The following is a 13369-nucleotide window of genomic DNA, read 5'->3' on the forward strand; positions in this document are numbered from 1 at the left end:
GAATACACAAATCTCAGACTTTAACTTTTAATTTTTTAAGTAATAAACAAAATATTTTAGCTTCTCTCTTTAAGATGCAAAAAGTGAGCTTGGTTGGCCATTCGATTGGTTTTTCCATTGGCACTGCGCTTCAGATCCTCCACAATGACGGCTCCTCCGTTTCAACTGCTTGTACTTGGAATCTGTCCGGCTGCTCACATATTCCACAACATCCTCGGCCTTCAGTTCACTGCCCACTTTCTTCACCACAGCGGCAGCTGCCTCATCTCCATAGACGTCACTCCACACTCCAAATACACATACCTCGACCACATCGGGCATCTCTGAGATGACACTTTCAATATCATTAGGATAGTACATGACGTTCTGATACTTCAGCATCTCCTTCTTGCGGTCCACTATATACAGGAAGCCATCACGATCCATGTAACCCAGATCCCCAGAGTGATACCATCGCTGTGGATCACGGATGGATCGGGACTCTGCCTCGTTTCCATAATATCCCGACCAGTGTTGATTATTCATGATGCAAATCTCTCCGACTTCGTCAGGACCAAGCGATGCACCATCATCATTGATTATCTTTAACCTTAAACCACTGACCACACGACCCACCGACCCTGGTTTCTCATCAAAGTGGTAATTGACAGTGGCCATGGCGCCCAGCTCGGTAAATCCGTAAACATTCTGCAGGCAATCCACGCTTAGTCGATTCCGGATGCTCTGTTGTAGCTCAACAGCAGCACGGGATCCACCGAACATGTAGGTTCGAAGGCTGGAGAGATCGGAGGTCTCAAACTCAGAACTATTAATCATCATGGCCATACAGGAAGGCGGCTGTATAATCCACGTAACCTTGTACTGCTCGATGAGTCTCATGGCAAAAGCAGGATCGAAAGCATTATCTGCAATAATGCGGGTGGTGCTAAATACTCCGGAGGTTATGGTGGTAAGGAGCCCAGTAATCCAGTCCAGGGTGTTGTGGGAGTACTGAATATCAGCGGTGGTCAGATGACTAGAGGTGAAAAAGAAAGTAATAGTTTTAAAGATTCACAAGATAAACTACCTCATATCTTACTTGTTTCCTGCGAGAATTTGCCGACTATTGGTAATAGTTACAGCCTTTGGAGTTCCTGTGGTTCCCGATGAGCAGAGAATGGCCATAGTCTGATCGTTGCCCTGTTCCAGATGGGCTGGCTGGAAGTTTTCCTCAATGGGAGTGGCCAGAACTTCATCGATCCGTATGGAATCCGATGGATGATTGCGCATGGTGACAATCTTTACATCCAGTTGAGAGGTGGCAGCTCGAACCTTCGCGAACTCATCTCCATCGCAGAAAATAATCCTAGGCTTAGTTATGTTGTAAATCTTTTCGATGGTATTCTGGTCGTAGGTAATGTTGAGCGAATGGAAGGCAATTCCATTGAAGAAGCAGGCATAGGCCACAGCAGGCATGTGTGTGGTGTTCCTTCCAATAATTCCCACCACATCGGATTGAACAAGTCCCTCCTTTCGCATATAGCTGGCCACACGCATCGCATTGGCATGGAGTTCCCTTCTGGTCAGGACCGAATCCTCCGTAGCCGAAATCTAGAAAAATAAATATGCTATTTTCCTTCTTGAAAAGGTTATTTTTAAGTATGTACGCACCTGAGCTATCAGCTGAGGGTGTCGCCGCATCTCTTGGAAAATTATCTGTCCAATGGACAGATGTGGGTCAAAGTAATTAGTGACCTGCTCACCACTCCAAATCTTCTGGTCTCCATCGTAGGAATTTGCTGGGGTGAAAGGCATGCTGGTAGTAGATTACCTTGCGAAGTCAGAATTCAACTGTTGGGTTTTTGCAACTGCCATCTTCCTTTTATTTGGATCTTGGCATTCACGCTTATCATAAAAAGATAAAAAGATGGGAGGTAAAGCAAATAAAGATACAACAACTATTATCTAACAGCTGCTGGAAGTATATAAAAATATAAGATAAGGGACTTGTTCCAGTGTGGTCTATAAGATTTATTTACAATATCGTGGAATCTGTATAGAAGGTTGTAAAACTCTTCTTTTTATCTCACAACGTTATCGGTCATTAATTTATTACATACTCGTACTTCTAACTTATTATAATTCAATCTTGTAAATACATTTATTCCTGGTGAAATTCATAACTAACGTCAAAACATTTTACGATATTTGCATTCCAGAATCTCTCATGTAGGAAAATTCGTAAACCATGTTCGTAAAATTACTTGGCCCTCATAAAAGTCACGGGACATGTTGTTTTGCAGGTGACTTCTTTGCCAGATGCTTATCAGCTTAGTCCATGAAGAGCTTTCATTACATATCAGCTTAACTTTCTGTCCTATCATCGGCGTTCCTTGGTCTTCTCAAGTTTATTGCAATTCATTCTACGTTAGCAATCTCGGTCCCGATCTGTGCATTATCTCACCGTGGGAATAAGTTTTATCTGAAATTTCAAAGCGGTGGCGACTTTCGTTTCTTTGTACCTGCAAGGTAACCCCAATTTAACCAAAACGAGCCCCCTAAAAGTTTTAAATTTTGCACATTTCTATGTTTTTATTTTTCTACTTTAAAATTATTCATCTTTTGGAATTGTTTTGGGGTAAAGTGTTTATTAAACATTTAAAATACGTACATAGCTCCTGCTAAACGCTCCTTTTTGAAAATTAAGGACATATCTCCGGAAATTATAGCACACCCAATCATTGTACACGCAAGTGATATAAAAGCACATTTATTATACAATAATAATCTAAACTAAATGTAACACGTTGGGTTTTTACACGAATGTCTGTATAAAATAGATAATTCCAAGGAAATTTTTAAGCTAAACAAGTCAAAATTATAGAAAATAAATTAAAGAAAATAGTTAAAAAATATATTATAACTACACATCAAATAAACTGTCATGTAGATATCATTATATGTAAGTAAAATGTAAATAAACATTAAATGCAGATAAAAATACTACACTTAGTTCATTAGATACAAAAATAGGTGGCGCTGCGCTAAAGGCAAAACCTTTGTTATATTATTCAAATAAATGTATAATACCTTCTGATATTAATATCAATAGATTAACGGAAATTAATTCCACAGTGAATATATATTATAAAAATCAATATATATTAATACGACTGCGAATTATGATTCACCAAAGTAGTTTTTATGGTTAGCTTACGTGACTAATGATATGACGAAACCAGCTTTAGTTGCGATGGCATCTCTAGAATATGCATGTATCGGGGGAGTTTTTAAGTTTTCCCTTTTTCGATTAACTAAATGTTCGGCATAGTAAGTTCTGTCCCCTCCTCTGCGCTTTCTAGGCTTTCCCACCTCTTTCTAACATGTTATTTAGCGTTTTACGAACTCTGCAACATGCCCACCACTTCATTTCCAACTCCTTGTGCTTTCTTTTGAAAGCATTTTGCATTAAATGTAAAGAATGCCAAAAACCAGCAGAATAAAGCAGTCCCCGTTTCACTTGCTTAACTTAAATAGGATTAACGGGTACAAAAACAAAATATTGGTCTAAAATTCCTAAAATAATGATGTTTGTGAAACGTTTACACACCTCAAACTTTAAATTCTTTTCTTATTTATTTTTAATTTTTTACAATAAATCAAAATATTTTAGCTTCTCATCGAGACATGCAAAAAGTGAGCTTTGTTGGCCATTCGATTGGTTTTCCCATTGGCACTGCGCTTCAGATCCTCCACAATGATGGCTCCTCCGTTCAACTGCTTGTACTTGGAATCCGTCCGGCTGCTCACATAATCCACAACATTCTCGGCCTTCAGTTCACTGCCCATCTTCTTCACCACAGCAGCGGCTGCTTCGTCGCCATAAATGTTACTCCACACTCCAAAGACGCAAACGTCGGCCACTTCGGGCATCTCGGAAATGATACATTCAATATCACTGGGATAGTACATTATGTTCTGGTACTTCAGCATCTCCTTTTTGCGGTCCACTATGTACAGGAATCCATCTCGATCCATGTACCCCAGATCCCCAGAGTGATACCATCGCTGTGGATCACGGATGGAGCGGGACTCCGCCTCGTTTCCATAATATCCCGACCAGTGCTGATTATTCATGATGCAAATCTCTCCGACTTCGTCAGGACCAAGAGATACGCCCTCATTATTGATTATCTTTAGCCTTAACCCGTTCAGCACACGACCCACTGAACCTGGTTTCTCATCAAAGTGGAAGTTTACGGTGGCCATGGCGCCCAGTTCCGTAAATCCATAGCCAAACTGCAGACAATCAATACTGAGACGGTTCCGAATACTTTGCTGTAACTCCACAGCAGCACGGGATCCACCGAACATGTAGGTTCGAAGGCTGGAGAGATCGGAGGTCTCAAACTCAGGACTATTAATCATCATGGCCATACAGGAGGGCGGCTGTATAATCCACGTAACCTTGTACTGCTCGATGAGTCTCATGGCAAAAGCAGGATCGAAAGCATTATCTGCAATAATTCGGGTGGTGCTAAATACTCCGGAGGTTATGGTGGTAAGGAGCCCAGTAATCCAGTCCAGGGTGTTGTGGGAGTACTGAATATCAGCGGTGGTCAGATGACTAGAGGTGAAAAAGAAAGTAATAGTTTTAAAGATTCACAAGATAACGTACTTCGCATCTTACTTGTTTCCTGCGAGAATTTGCCGACTATTGGTAATAGTTACAGCCTTTGGAGTTCCTGTGGTTCCCGATGAGCAGAGAATGGCCATAGTCTGGTCGTTGCCCTGTTCCAGATGGGCTGGCTGGAAGTTTTCCTCAATGTCAGTGGCCAGAACTTCATCGATCCGTATGGAATCCGATGGATGATTGCGCATGGTGACAATCTTTACATCCAGTTGAGAGGTGGCAGCTCGAACCTTCGCGAACTCATCTCCATCGCAGAAAATAATCCTAGGCTTAGTTATGTTGTAGATCTTTTCAATGGTATTCTGGTCGTAGGTAATGTTGAGCGAATGGAAGGCAATTCCATTGAAGAAGCAGGCATAGGCCACAGCAGGCATGTGTGTGGTGTTCCTTCCAATAATTCCCACCACATCGGATTGAACAAGTCCCTCCTTTCGCATATAGCTGGCCACACGCATGGCATTGGCATGGAGTTCCCTTCTGGTCAGGACCGAATCCTCCGTAGCCGAAATCTAGAAAAATTAATATGCTATTTTCTTTCTTGAAAAGGTTATTTTCAAGTATGTACGCACCTGAGCTATTAGCTGAGGGTGTCGCCGCATCTCTTGGAAAATGATCTGTCCAATTGACAGATGTGGGTCAAAGTAATTAGTGACCTGCTCACCACTCCAAATATTCTGGTCTCCATCGTAGGAGTTTGCTGGGATGTAAGGCATTCTGGTAGTAGCTTACTTTTTAAAGTCAGATTTCAACTGTTAGATACTCGCAACTACGATATCCCTTTTATAAAGATTTTAGCAGTCACTTACGCTTATCATAAAAAGACGTCTAACAGATGCTGAAAGTTTCAAAAACTTAAGATAAGAGACTTTGGGTGCGGTCTATAAGATTTATTTGCAATTTGATGGAATCTGTTTTATTCATTTCTGGTGAAGTTCTTAACTAACGTTAAACCATTTTACGATATTTGCATCCCAGAATCTTTCGACTCGAGAGTCTCGAGCATGCAAACTCGTAAGCAATGTACGTAAAATTACTTGGTCATAAAATAAAACAACATGTAGATAACACTCCATGTAAATAAGATAATAAGTAGTATATTTCAATAGATGTAGATTACATTACATGTAGATACTAAAACTCAAAATAGTTCATGAAATAACCAAGTAGGTGGCGCTTAGCTAAAAACAAAAACTTCGTTAGACAATTTTAATTAATGTATTTATAAATTACGCTTATCTTGATATCGTTTGATATTCTGAAATTTACCCTAAAGTGTTATTTGTATCTTTTTTACAAAAAATTCAACTTATAAAATTCAAAATTAATAAACACGGAAATAATAGTTATAAAGTCTTAAAATGTGACCCATCTTTAAAGACGTTTTATTTAATAACAAATACCCGGTGTTGCGAGCTCAGTTTGATAATCATCTGATTTGGCAAACGGTTTTCCGCGGTGATATCGTGTCAAGCGAACGGCTTGGCAATCAATAGGTGAAATTAAATATCCGGACACTTTAACTGCTAAATTGCCGGCTAATTTTTCCAATTTCGCTGACCTTTAAATAGACCTGTCGGCAGGCGAATGTGCAACAGTTGCAAACCGTGCGTGCATCACGATGTTGGACCTTAACGGCAATCCCGCGACCAGCTACGATCCCGATCAGAAGGTGTGGAGTGGCTCCATCCAGCAGAGTCTCTATAACGATGAGCTGACCGTGGGCCAGATCATCTTCCGGCAGCTGCAACGGAAGTCCCAAAGGATATTCCAGATCTCGCACACGGATAACACGCGACTGACCCGTTCCCAGATGCTCCAGAATGCATCCAAGGTTGGCTGCTATCTTCGAGATCAAGGATTCAAAAAGGAAACTGACTTGGTGGGACTAATAGCCCGTAACACCACCAATGTCGGCGCTTTGGCCTATGGCTGCCTCTTCAACGGAACTCCCTTCCACGCTGTTAATCCTAATTTGGAGCAAAAGACCATTGCCAGTCTCTATAAGATCACCAAGCCACGCATCTTGTGCTGCGATATTGGGGACTACGAAAAGATCAAGGATATAGGAGAATCGTTGGGAACTCCAGTTATGACTGTTAATGGAAAGTTGCAGGGTGTGATGAGTGTGGCAGATCTGTTGCAGAATCCCCTTCCTGAAGACTACGAACCAGCGCAGTTCCAACGAGGTGTTGATCGTACCATGGCTATCCTATGCTCTTCTGGCACCACTGGAACTCCCAAGGCCGTGACGCTGTCAAACAGCCGAAAGCTATTCGAGATTCACAGGTAGATTTTTAAGCTTTAAAAATTATAACAGTGTAAAATGTCCTTTCGAAACAGTTTATTGCTTATCTTACTATTTTTAATACCTATCAGTCTCTCCCCCTTCAAAATAACAGATCACAATTTATTTTTTAGCTACTTAGGCTCCGATGACGTTCAATATGCTCCCAGCACCTTGGATTGGCTGACGGGGCTCATAACCCTGGTAACAGCTGGAGTTTTTGGCACAGTTCGTTTAATTTCCAGTGAAATGTTTAGCACCGCTCACTTCCTGGACATTTGCCAGCAGCATGAGATCTCCTGGACCATCATGGCCAACTCCCATGTGGCCATGTTGGCCAACTGCCCGAACACAAATGCACAAAAGCTAAGAAGTCTTAGGCATCTGCTCTTCGCTGGTGGTCACTGCCTGGTGGGTACTTTAAAGAAGATGCAGTCCTTTCTCCACGGATCTGGAATTCTAAGGAATGCCTATGGCCTGACTGAGGTGGGAACTTTGATATCATACAACTACAACACCCAAACTAAACCCACTTCAGTGGGTCGCCTTTTGCCAAATATTCGGGTAAGGATTGTGGACTCTTCGGGGCAGTTGCAGGGCCCGAAAGGATTGGGTGAGGTCCTCTGCCACAATGGACAACCCTGGAGTGGATATGTGGGAAACCCTCAGGCAACGGCTGAGATGAGAGATTCAGACGGTTGGTATCACACCGGCGATGTGGGTTACTTTGACGAAGATCATTGCCTGCACATTGTGGAGCGCAAAAAAGATATGCTGAAGTTCCTGGGCATGATGTACTATCCGCATGAAGTGGAGGAAGTAATCGCCCAGATGCCCGACGTTGCAGAGGTTTGTGTTTTCGGTATCTTTCGGGAGACAGAGGGAGATGCCGCTGCAGCATCTGTGGTTCTGCGATCTGGCAGTAAACTAGATCCCAAGCACGTGGAACAGTTTGTAAAGAAAAATGTATCCGTGCAGTTTAAACATCTTCATGGTGGAGTCCAGATTGTTAAGCAACTGGCAAAGAGCGCCAACGGCAAGGTCAATCGACAAGCCGTCAAGGCGGCCTACTTGAGAGATGCGACTCAGTCTTAAAGTATATTGATAATCCCTCAATCAACAATTACTAAGCATAAACTTTGTTTAAATGTAAACCATGACGAGGCAAAGTTGAACTTCCACAACACAATAAAATGTTCACTGAACACATCCCATTAATAAGTTACACTGTTCATTAATAAATACAAAATATTTACATGTTTTTCAAATGTTTCCCTCAGTTAAACGATGCTTTAGTTTTAGTTCTGGCTGAACATAACTCTCTGAATCTGATTGAACTTGAAACATAAGTAACACTCAATAGAAAGATACTATTTGCAGCTCTTTGATAAAAATCACTTATTATTGAACTACAATGACTATAACTAATCAAAACGTCCAAATTGTTGATTACAATTACTTACCACGGTCAATTAGAGTTAGTGAAAAAAAGCCATACCACTTAAAAATTTGTGTTGCTGACTGATATCAAGCATTATAAGATAAAAACCCGGAGTTAAATTCCTTTCTAAGGTTACAAACAAAGTGCATCTCAACAAATTACCTATTATCCCACCACTATTAATTAATTTTCCCAAACTTCTAATCAATATACCAATATTTGCAATATTTACAATCCACATGCAATGAAATATGTTTTTCCTATTGAGAATCTGTCAAGTCATTGCGAGGTGTTTGGGTCTAACGCCAATTACTAACACAGTAAGCTAGTGTTTTGTTATGGAGATTGCCGCACATGCTCGACCACTTTGATCATAAGTGCGATTGTAATCGCGTGTCTGTTAGAACACTAATAAAAATAAAATATATATATGTGAGTCTGTGCCCTTGTGAAAGTTATCTAATAGAATTAAGAAAAATAGTCACTTAATGGAACGATCCTCTCTATAAAAGAAGAACTGCAGCTGCACTTTGCATTCAGTCGGGAATTTAAACTTATTACGAACAGTGATCGGCTTGTGGTCTTACAAAATGCCTTACAGGCCAGCTAACTTCTATGATGCTGATCTTAGGATCTGGAGCGGTGGCAAATTGGAATACTACTTTGACCCACATCTGTCTATAGGAGAGATTATCTTCCAGGAAATGCGAAGACATCCACAACTGATAGCTCAGGTGGGTAAACCAAAAAGTAAAATTGTGAAATTACTAACTAAAAGCGATATTTCAGATTTCGGCAACGGAGAACACGATACTAACCAGAGCAGACCTCCATGCCAATTCCATGCACGTTGCCAGCTATTTGCGATCCTTGGATCTTTTCCAGTCCGATGTGGTGGGCATTATAGCCAGGAACACCACCCACATCTCAGCTGTTGCCTACGCCTGTTTTTTCAATGGAATTGCCTTCCACTCGCTCAACTTTTTATTTGAGCAGAGTACAATAGAAAAGCTGTTCAACATCACCAAGCCTCGGATTATATTCTGCGATGGTGATGAGTTTGATAAGGTTCGAGCTGCCACCGCTCAACTGGATGTAAAGATTGTCACCATGCGTAATCATCCATCGGATTCCATACGGATCGATGAAGTTCTGGCCACTCCCATTGAGGAAAACTTCCAGCCAGCTCGTCTAGAACAGGGCAACGATCAAACATTGGCTATTCTCTGCTCATCAGGCACTACGGGAATACCAAAGGCTGTAACAATAACGAATAGTCGACAGATCCTTAATACCAACTAGTAAGTAGCGACAATAGTCTTTTGATATCTTAAAGTAATTCTTCCTTTCCCTAGCGGCTTGAAAACCAACGATGTTCAGTACTGTCATAGCACTGTCGATTGGATTACTGGGCTTCTGACCACCATCTTATCCGGAGTATTCAGTACCAAACGCATCATTGCGGACAATGTTTTTGAGCCGGAATTCTTTATGCGACTCGTGGAGGAGCACCAGATCACGTGGATACTTCAGGCGCCATCTCATATGGCCATGATGATTAACTCCCCGGCGTTTAGCACATCCGACTTGTCCAGTCTGCGATACTATCGCTTCGGAGGATCCAAGGCTTCAGTGGAAATCCAGCATCTGATCAGGAAACGATTGAGCAGTGACTGCCTGCAGTTTGCATACGGATTTACAGAGCTAGGCAGCATGGTCTCTGTAAACTTTCACTTCGATGAGAAACCTAACTCGGTGGGACGAGTCGTCTCTGGACTCAAGCTGAAGGTAATCTGTGAAAAGGGTAAGTCCCTGGGGCCCAAACGAGGTAGGAGAGCTGTGCATCTGCAATGATCAATACTGGGCTGGCTATTACGGCAATCCGGAGGAAACTCACAAGATTCGAGATTCCCAGATGTGGTTTCACACCGGTGATCTCGGATTCGTGGATGATGATGGATTCATATACCTTGTGGAGCGCAAAAAGGACATGTTAAAGTACCAGAGCATCATGTACTATCCCAATGAAATTGAAAGTGTCATCTCCGAGATGCCCGAAGTGGTTGAGGTCTGTGTTTTTGGAGTTTGGAGTAACATCTACGGAGATGAGGCTGCTGCAGCTGTGGTAAAGAAACTGGACAGTAACCTTACAGCCCAAGACGTTGTAGATTACGTGGCAACACATATTGATGCTAAGTATAAGCAGTTAAATGGAGGAGCCATCATCGTGGAGGATCTGGTGCGGAGTCCTAATGGTAAAACGAACCGCATGGCCAACAAAGCGTTTTTCTTGGAGGCTAAGAATTCAACCTAAAATGGCAATCCAACACTTTTTTTTTTTTTTTACATGAAGTATTACAAATCTATTTAGGATTTTAAAGATAACATATTCATTGATTTATGTAGAATCTTCCAAAAAATATCGTACCAAAGTTAGGAAATTAATATTAATTAATTCAGTTTGAGCATAAGTTATATTACCCAATATGATTACTAAATAAACTACAATGATTACAAACTGGATTGAGCTTTTTATCCCTTTATCCTATTGTTTCTTTTATTTATGTTATCTTATCTTAGAAAAGATTAATTATAAGTGGGTCATGAAAGGGAAATTCGCCCAGTCAAGGTCTTTACATTTATCTGCCCATAACTCACTCAAATTAAGTTTCAACTATCAGGGAAAATATCTCAAAACTCTTTCGCGGCTGGCTTATCTCTCTGGTACCGCTTATCAGTAAGCTTTTCGAGCTTCGCCCTCATATCGATGACGTAGTGAATCGCTTGGAAGGCGATTGGAAGCGATAATATTCCACTTGGACTGCAAATGTCCGGAACATTACGGGCGGTCGCCAGTTGCTGAAGAAACGTTATTCGATCGGGACACGGACTCACGCCCGGACAGAAAGCCATTTGTTGATACCCGGCTAGTCTTATCAGTCGCCACAATGGAACGCTCGAGCACACAATTCGATAAATATACTAAAATTTGGAGTGGACCAAGGCCGGCGAATTTTTTCGATGTGGACTGTTCGATTGGTAAAATTCTTTTTGCCTTTATGCGGAACCATCCGTCCAGCATATGTCAGGTGGGTAAATGGCTTTGTAATGCTTTTAAATCCAAATAATTAGCGATTCCTCCGAAGATTTCAGATACGGATGGCACAGCCTTAACCAATGGCGAAGCCATAACCTTTGCCATCCGGATTGCTCAGCAGTTGAAAGCAATGGGATTGAAACAAGACGATGTGGTGGGCATTGCAGGTACCAACACCACTTACTTAATGCCAGTGGTGCTGGGATGTCTTCTGAATGGCACACCATTCCATGCGGTTAGTCCGTGGCATGACGAGGACACTATGAAGCATCTGTTCTCCATCACCCGACCGAGGGTCATCTTTTGCGATGGATATGTCTACCAGAGATTGAGCATTATTGCCAGGATACTTAAGAGCCATGTCTACACCTTAAAGGATCATCGATTGGGCATGCCGAGGGTCGAGGATCTTCTGGAACCCACTAAGGCTGAACTATTCTATGTGTAGGGCTGTTTCTATGACCATCTAAGCTTGTTCTAAGACTTCTGTATTTAACAGACCTGAAACTCTTCTATTGGGCGGCGATCATACTGTGGCCATTCTGTGCACTTCAGGAACCACGGGATTACCAAAGGCCGTTTGCATCAGCAACTCAGCTTGTTTGTTTGACTTTGGGTAAGTTCTTTGCCATCATGATGAGGCACAAAAGGGTTTGGGAAACATTTCTTAAAGGAAGTATATATATATACACATTTCCCTCAAAAACATCTAACAACTATTCACAATATTTTTAGATTTGTTACTGGCCAGGATGTACTGCTCACGTTCAGCACCATCGACTGGTCAGCGGGAATGTTTAATATGCTCTTTAGCTGCTGCCACGGATCCACTCGGATAATCACCGATAGAGCCTACACTCCGGAGTATATGCTGCAGTTGGTGGAGAAGTACAAGGTGACCCTGTTGACAGTGGTGCCACAGCAGGTGGCTTCGCTTCTGAAGGCTCCCACGCTCAGCAAGCAGAGACTGGCCAGCATACGATTCGTCAGCGTTGGTGGCGGCTCTTGCTATGTGGCCAATCTTCTAAAACTACAGGACTTCCTGATCAGTGGGCAGATATCCTATGGCTATGCCTTGACCGAGTGCGGAGGAGTTGCGGCTAATATGGGAGTGTCCAAGCCGTCTTCGGTGGGCAGAATTGTGCCCGGAGTGCGGATAAAGATTCTGGATGATGCCGGTCGAAGTCTGGGACACGGAGAGACAGGAGAGATCCTGGTGCACAATGGAAAAGTCTGGAATGGCTACTACGCCAATCCAAATGAATCGAAACGGATGCAGGACTACCAAGGATGGTTCCACACTGGGGATATGGGTTACTTCGATGACGAAAACTACCTGCACATCTTGGAGAGAAAGGGGGATCTTTTACGCTTCCATGGCGCCCAGTATTATCCCCAAGAACTGGAGCAGGTCATCGCCGAGTTGCCAGATGTGATCGAGGCCTGCGTCTTTGGACTCTGGAATGAGGTAGATGGTGATCCTGCGGCTGCGGCAGTTGTAAAAGTCCCCGGAAGTAAACTCACCGAAATGGACATAGTGGAATATGTGGCCAAGCGACTGGTGGTCAAGCACAAACAGCTCCATTGTGGTGTCTTCTTCCTCACTGAGTTGCCAAAAACTGGAAGTGGCAAGGTTTTACGACAGCAGGCACGCGATCAGGCACTGGGCAAAAAATGGTCGGACTACGCCAACGGGCACTAATCATTTAATACACTTAATTCTGTTAGGCTTTAAAACAATTAGTTATTACCAACGGGTGACTCATCCGGTTACCATTCAAGTACTGCCAAAAATATATAAAAACAACAAACCCAGATATAGGCAAACCAAAAATGTTTTAGATGGCCGAAACATTCGGGGGCCATTGCTTGATA

The 13369-nt window shown here is 42.3% G+C and overlaps 5 protein-coding genes across 5 annotated transcripts; 3 read left to right on the top strand and 2 right to left on the bottom strand.

The window, feature by feature from the left end:
* Positions 1–13: 13 nt before the first annotated feature.
* Positions 14–2692, bottom strand: LOC108117114 (luciferin 4-monooxygenase). Its single transcript, XM_017229337.2, is given in 4 exon segments — positions 14–161; positions 163–1015; positions 1079–1590; positions 1651–2692. Coding segments are annotated over 4 exon segments (1614 nt in total). The 5' UTR covers positions 1795–2692; the 3' UTR covers positions 14–56.
* Positions 2693–3616: 924 nt separating this feature from the next.
* On the bottom strand, positions 3617–5503 carry LOC108117076 (luciferin 4-monooxygenase-like). Its single transcript, XM_017229248.2, has 3 exons — positions 5242–5503; positions 4670–5181; positions 3617–4606 (listed from the first exon to the last, which is right to left on the bottom strand). Exons 1-3 carry the CDS (start codon positions 5383–5385, stop codon positions 3649–3651), a joined length of 1614 nt encoding a protein of 537 aa, XP_017084737.2. The 5' UTR covers positions 5386–5503; the 3' UTR covers positions 3617–3648.
* Positions 5504–6254: 751 nt separating this feature from the next.
* On the top strand, positions 6255–8217 carry LOC108117290 (luciferin 4-monooxygenase). Its single transcript, XM_017229645.2, has 2 exons — positions 6255–6958; positions 7091–8217. The coding sequence occupies exons 1-2, from the start codon at positions 6291–6293 to the stop codon at positions 8049–8051; spliced, it is 1629 nt and encodes a 542-aa protein (XP_017085134.2). The 5' UTR covers positions 6255–6290; the 3' UTR covers positions 8052–8217.
* Positions 8218–8925: 708 nt separating this feature from the next.
* LOC108117291 (4-coumarate--CoA ligase 2) lies at positions 8926–11614 on the top strand. The gene is given in 5 exon segments (XM_017229647.2): positions 8926–9131; positions 9187–9698; positions 9753–10212; positions 10214–10722; positions 11537–11614. Coding segments are annotated over 4 exon segments (1614 nt in total). The 5' UTR covers positions 8926–8987; the 3' UTR covers positions 10712–10722; positions 11537–11614.
* Positions 11273–13309, top strand: LOC108117308 (4-coumarate-CoA ligase 1). Its single transcript, XM_017229670.2, has 4 exons — positions 11273–11486; positions 11544–11938; positions 11994–12110; positions 12230–13309. The coding sequence occupies exons 1-4, from the start codon at positions 11346–11348 to the stop codon at positions 13194–13196; spliced, it is 1620 nt and encodes a 539-aa protein (XP_017085159.2). The 5' UTR covers positions 11273–11345; the 3' UTR covers positions 13197–13309.
* The last annotated feature ends 60 nt before the right edge of the window (positions 13310–13369 follow it).

Source organism: Drosophila eugracilis, unplaced genomic scaffold, assembly GCF_018153835.1.
Source record: "Drosophila eugracilis isolate 14026-0451.02 unplaced genomic scaffold, ASM1815383v1 contig_440, whole genome shotgun sequence".
NCBI classification, from domain to species: Eukaryota; Metazoa; Arthropoda; class Insecta; order Diptera; family Drosophilidae; genus Drosophila; species Drosophila eugracilis.

Excerpts from the sequence above, each read along its gene's own strand:
- LOC108117076 (XM_017229248.2), bottom strand. The coding sequence starts at position 5,385 with ATGCCTTACATCCCAGCAAACTCCTACGATGGAGACCAGAATATTTGG. Across the intron at positions 5,182-5,241 it reads ACCCTCAGCTAATAGCTCAG|ATTTCGGCTACGGAGGATTC; the intron begins GTGCGTACATAC and ends TAATTTTTCTAG. Across the intron at positions 4,607-4,669 it reads CAAATTCTCGCAGGAAACAA|TCATCTGACCACCGCTGATA; the intron begins GTAAGATGCGAA and ends TTTCACCTCTAG.
- LOC108117308 (XM_017229670.2), top strand. The coding sequence starts at position 11,346 with ATGGAACGCTCGAGCACACAATTCGATAAATATACTAAAATTTGGAGT. Across the intron at positions 11,487-11,543 it reads ATCCGTCCAGCATATGTCAG|ATTTCAGATACGGATGGCAC; the intron begins GTGGGTAAATGG and ends ATTCCTCCGAAG. Across the intron at positions 11,939-11,993 it reads AAGGCTGAACTATTCTATGT|ACCTGAAACTCTTCTATTGG; the intron begins GTAGGGCTGTTT and ends TGTATTTAACAG.
- LOC108117290 (XM_017229645.2), top strand. The coding sequence starts at position 6,291 with ATGTTGGACCTTAACGGCAATCCCGCGACCAGCTACGATCCCGATCAG. Across the intron at positions 6,959-7,090 it reads AAGCTATTCGAGATTCACAG|CTACTTAGGCTCCGATGACG; the intron begins GTAGATTTTTAA and ends TTTATTTTTTAG.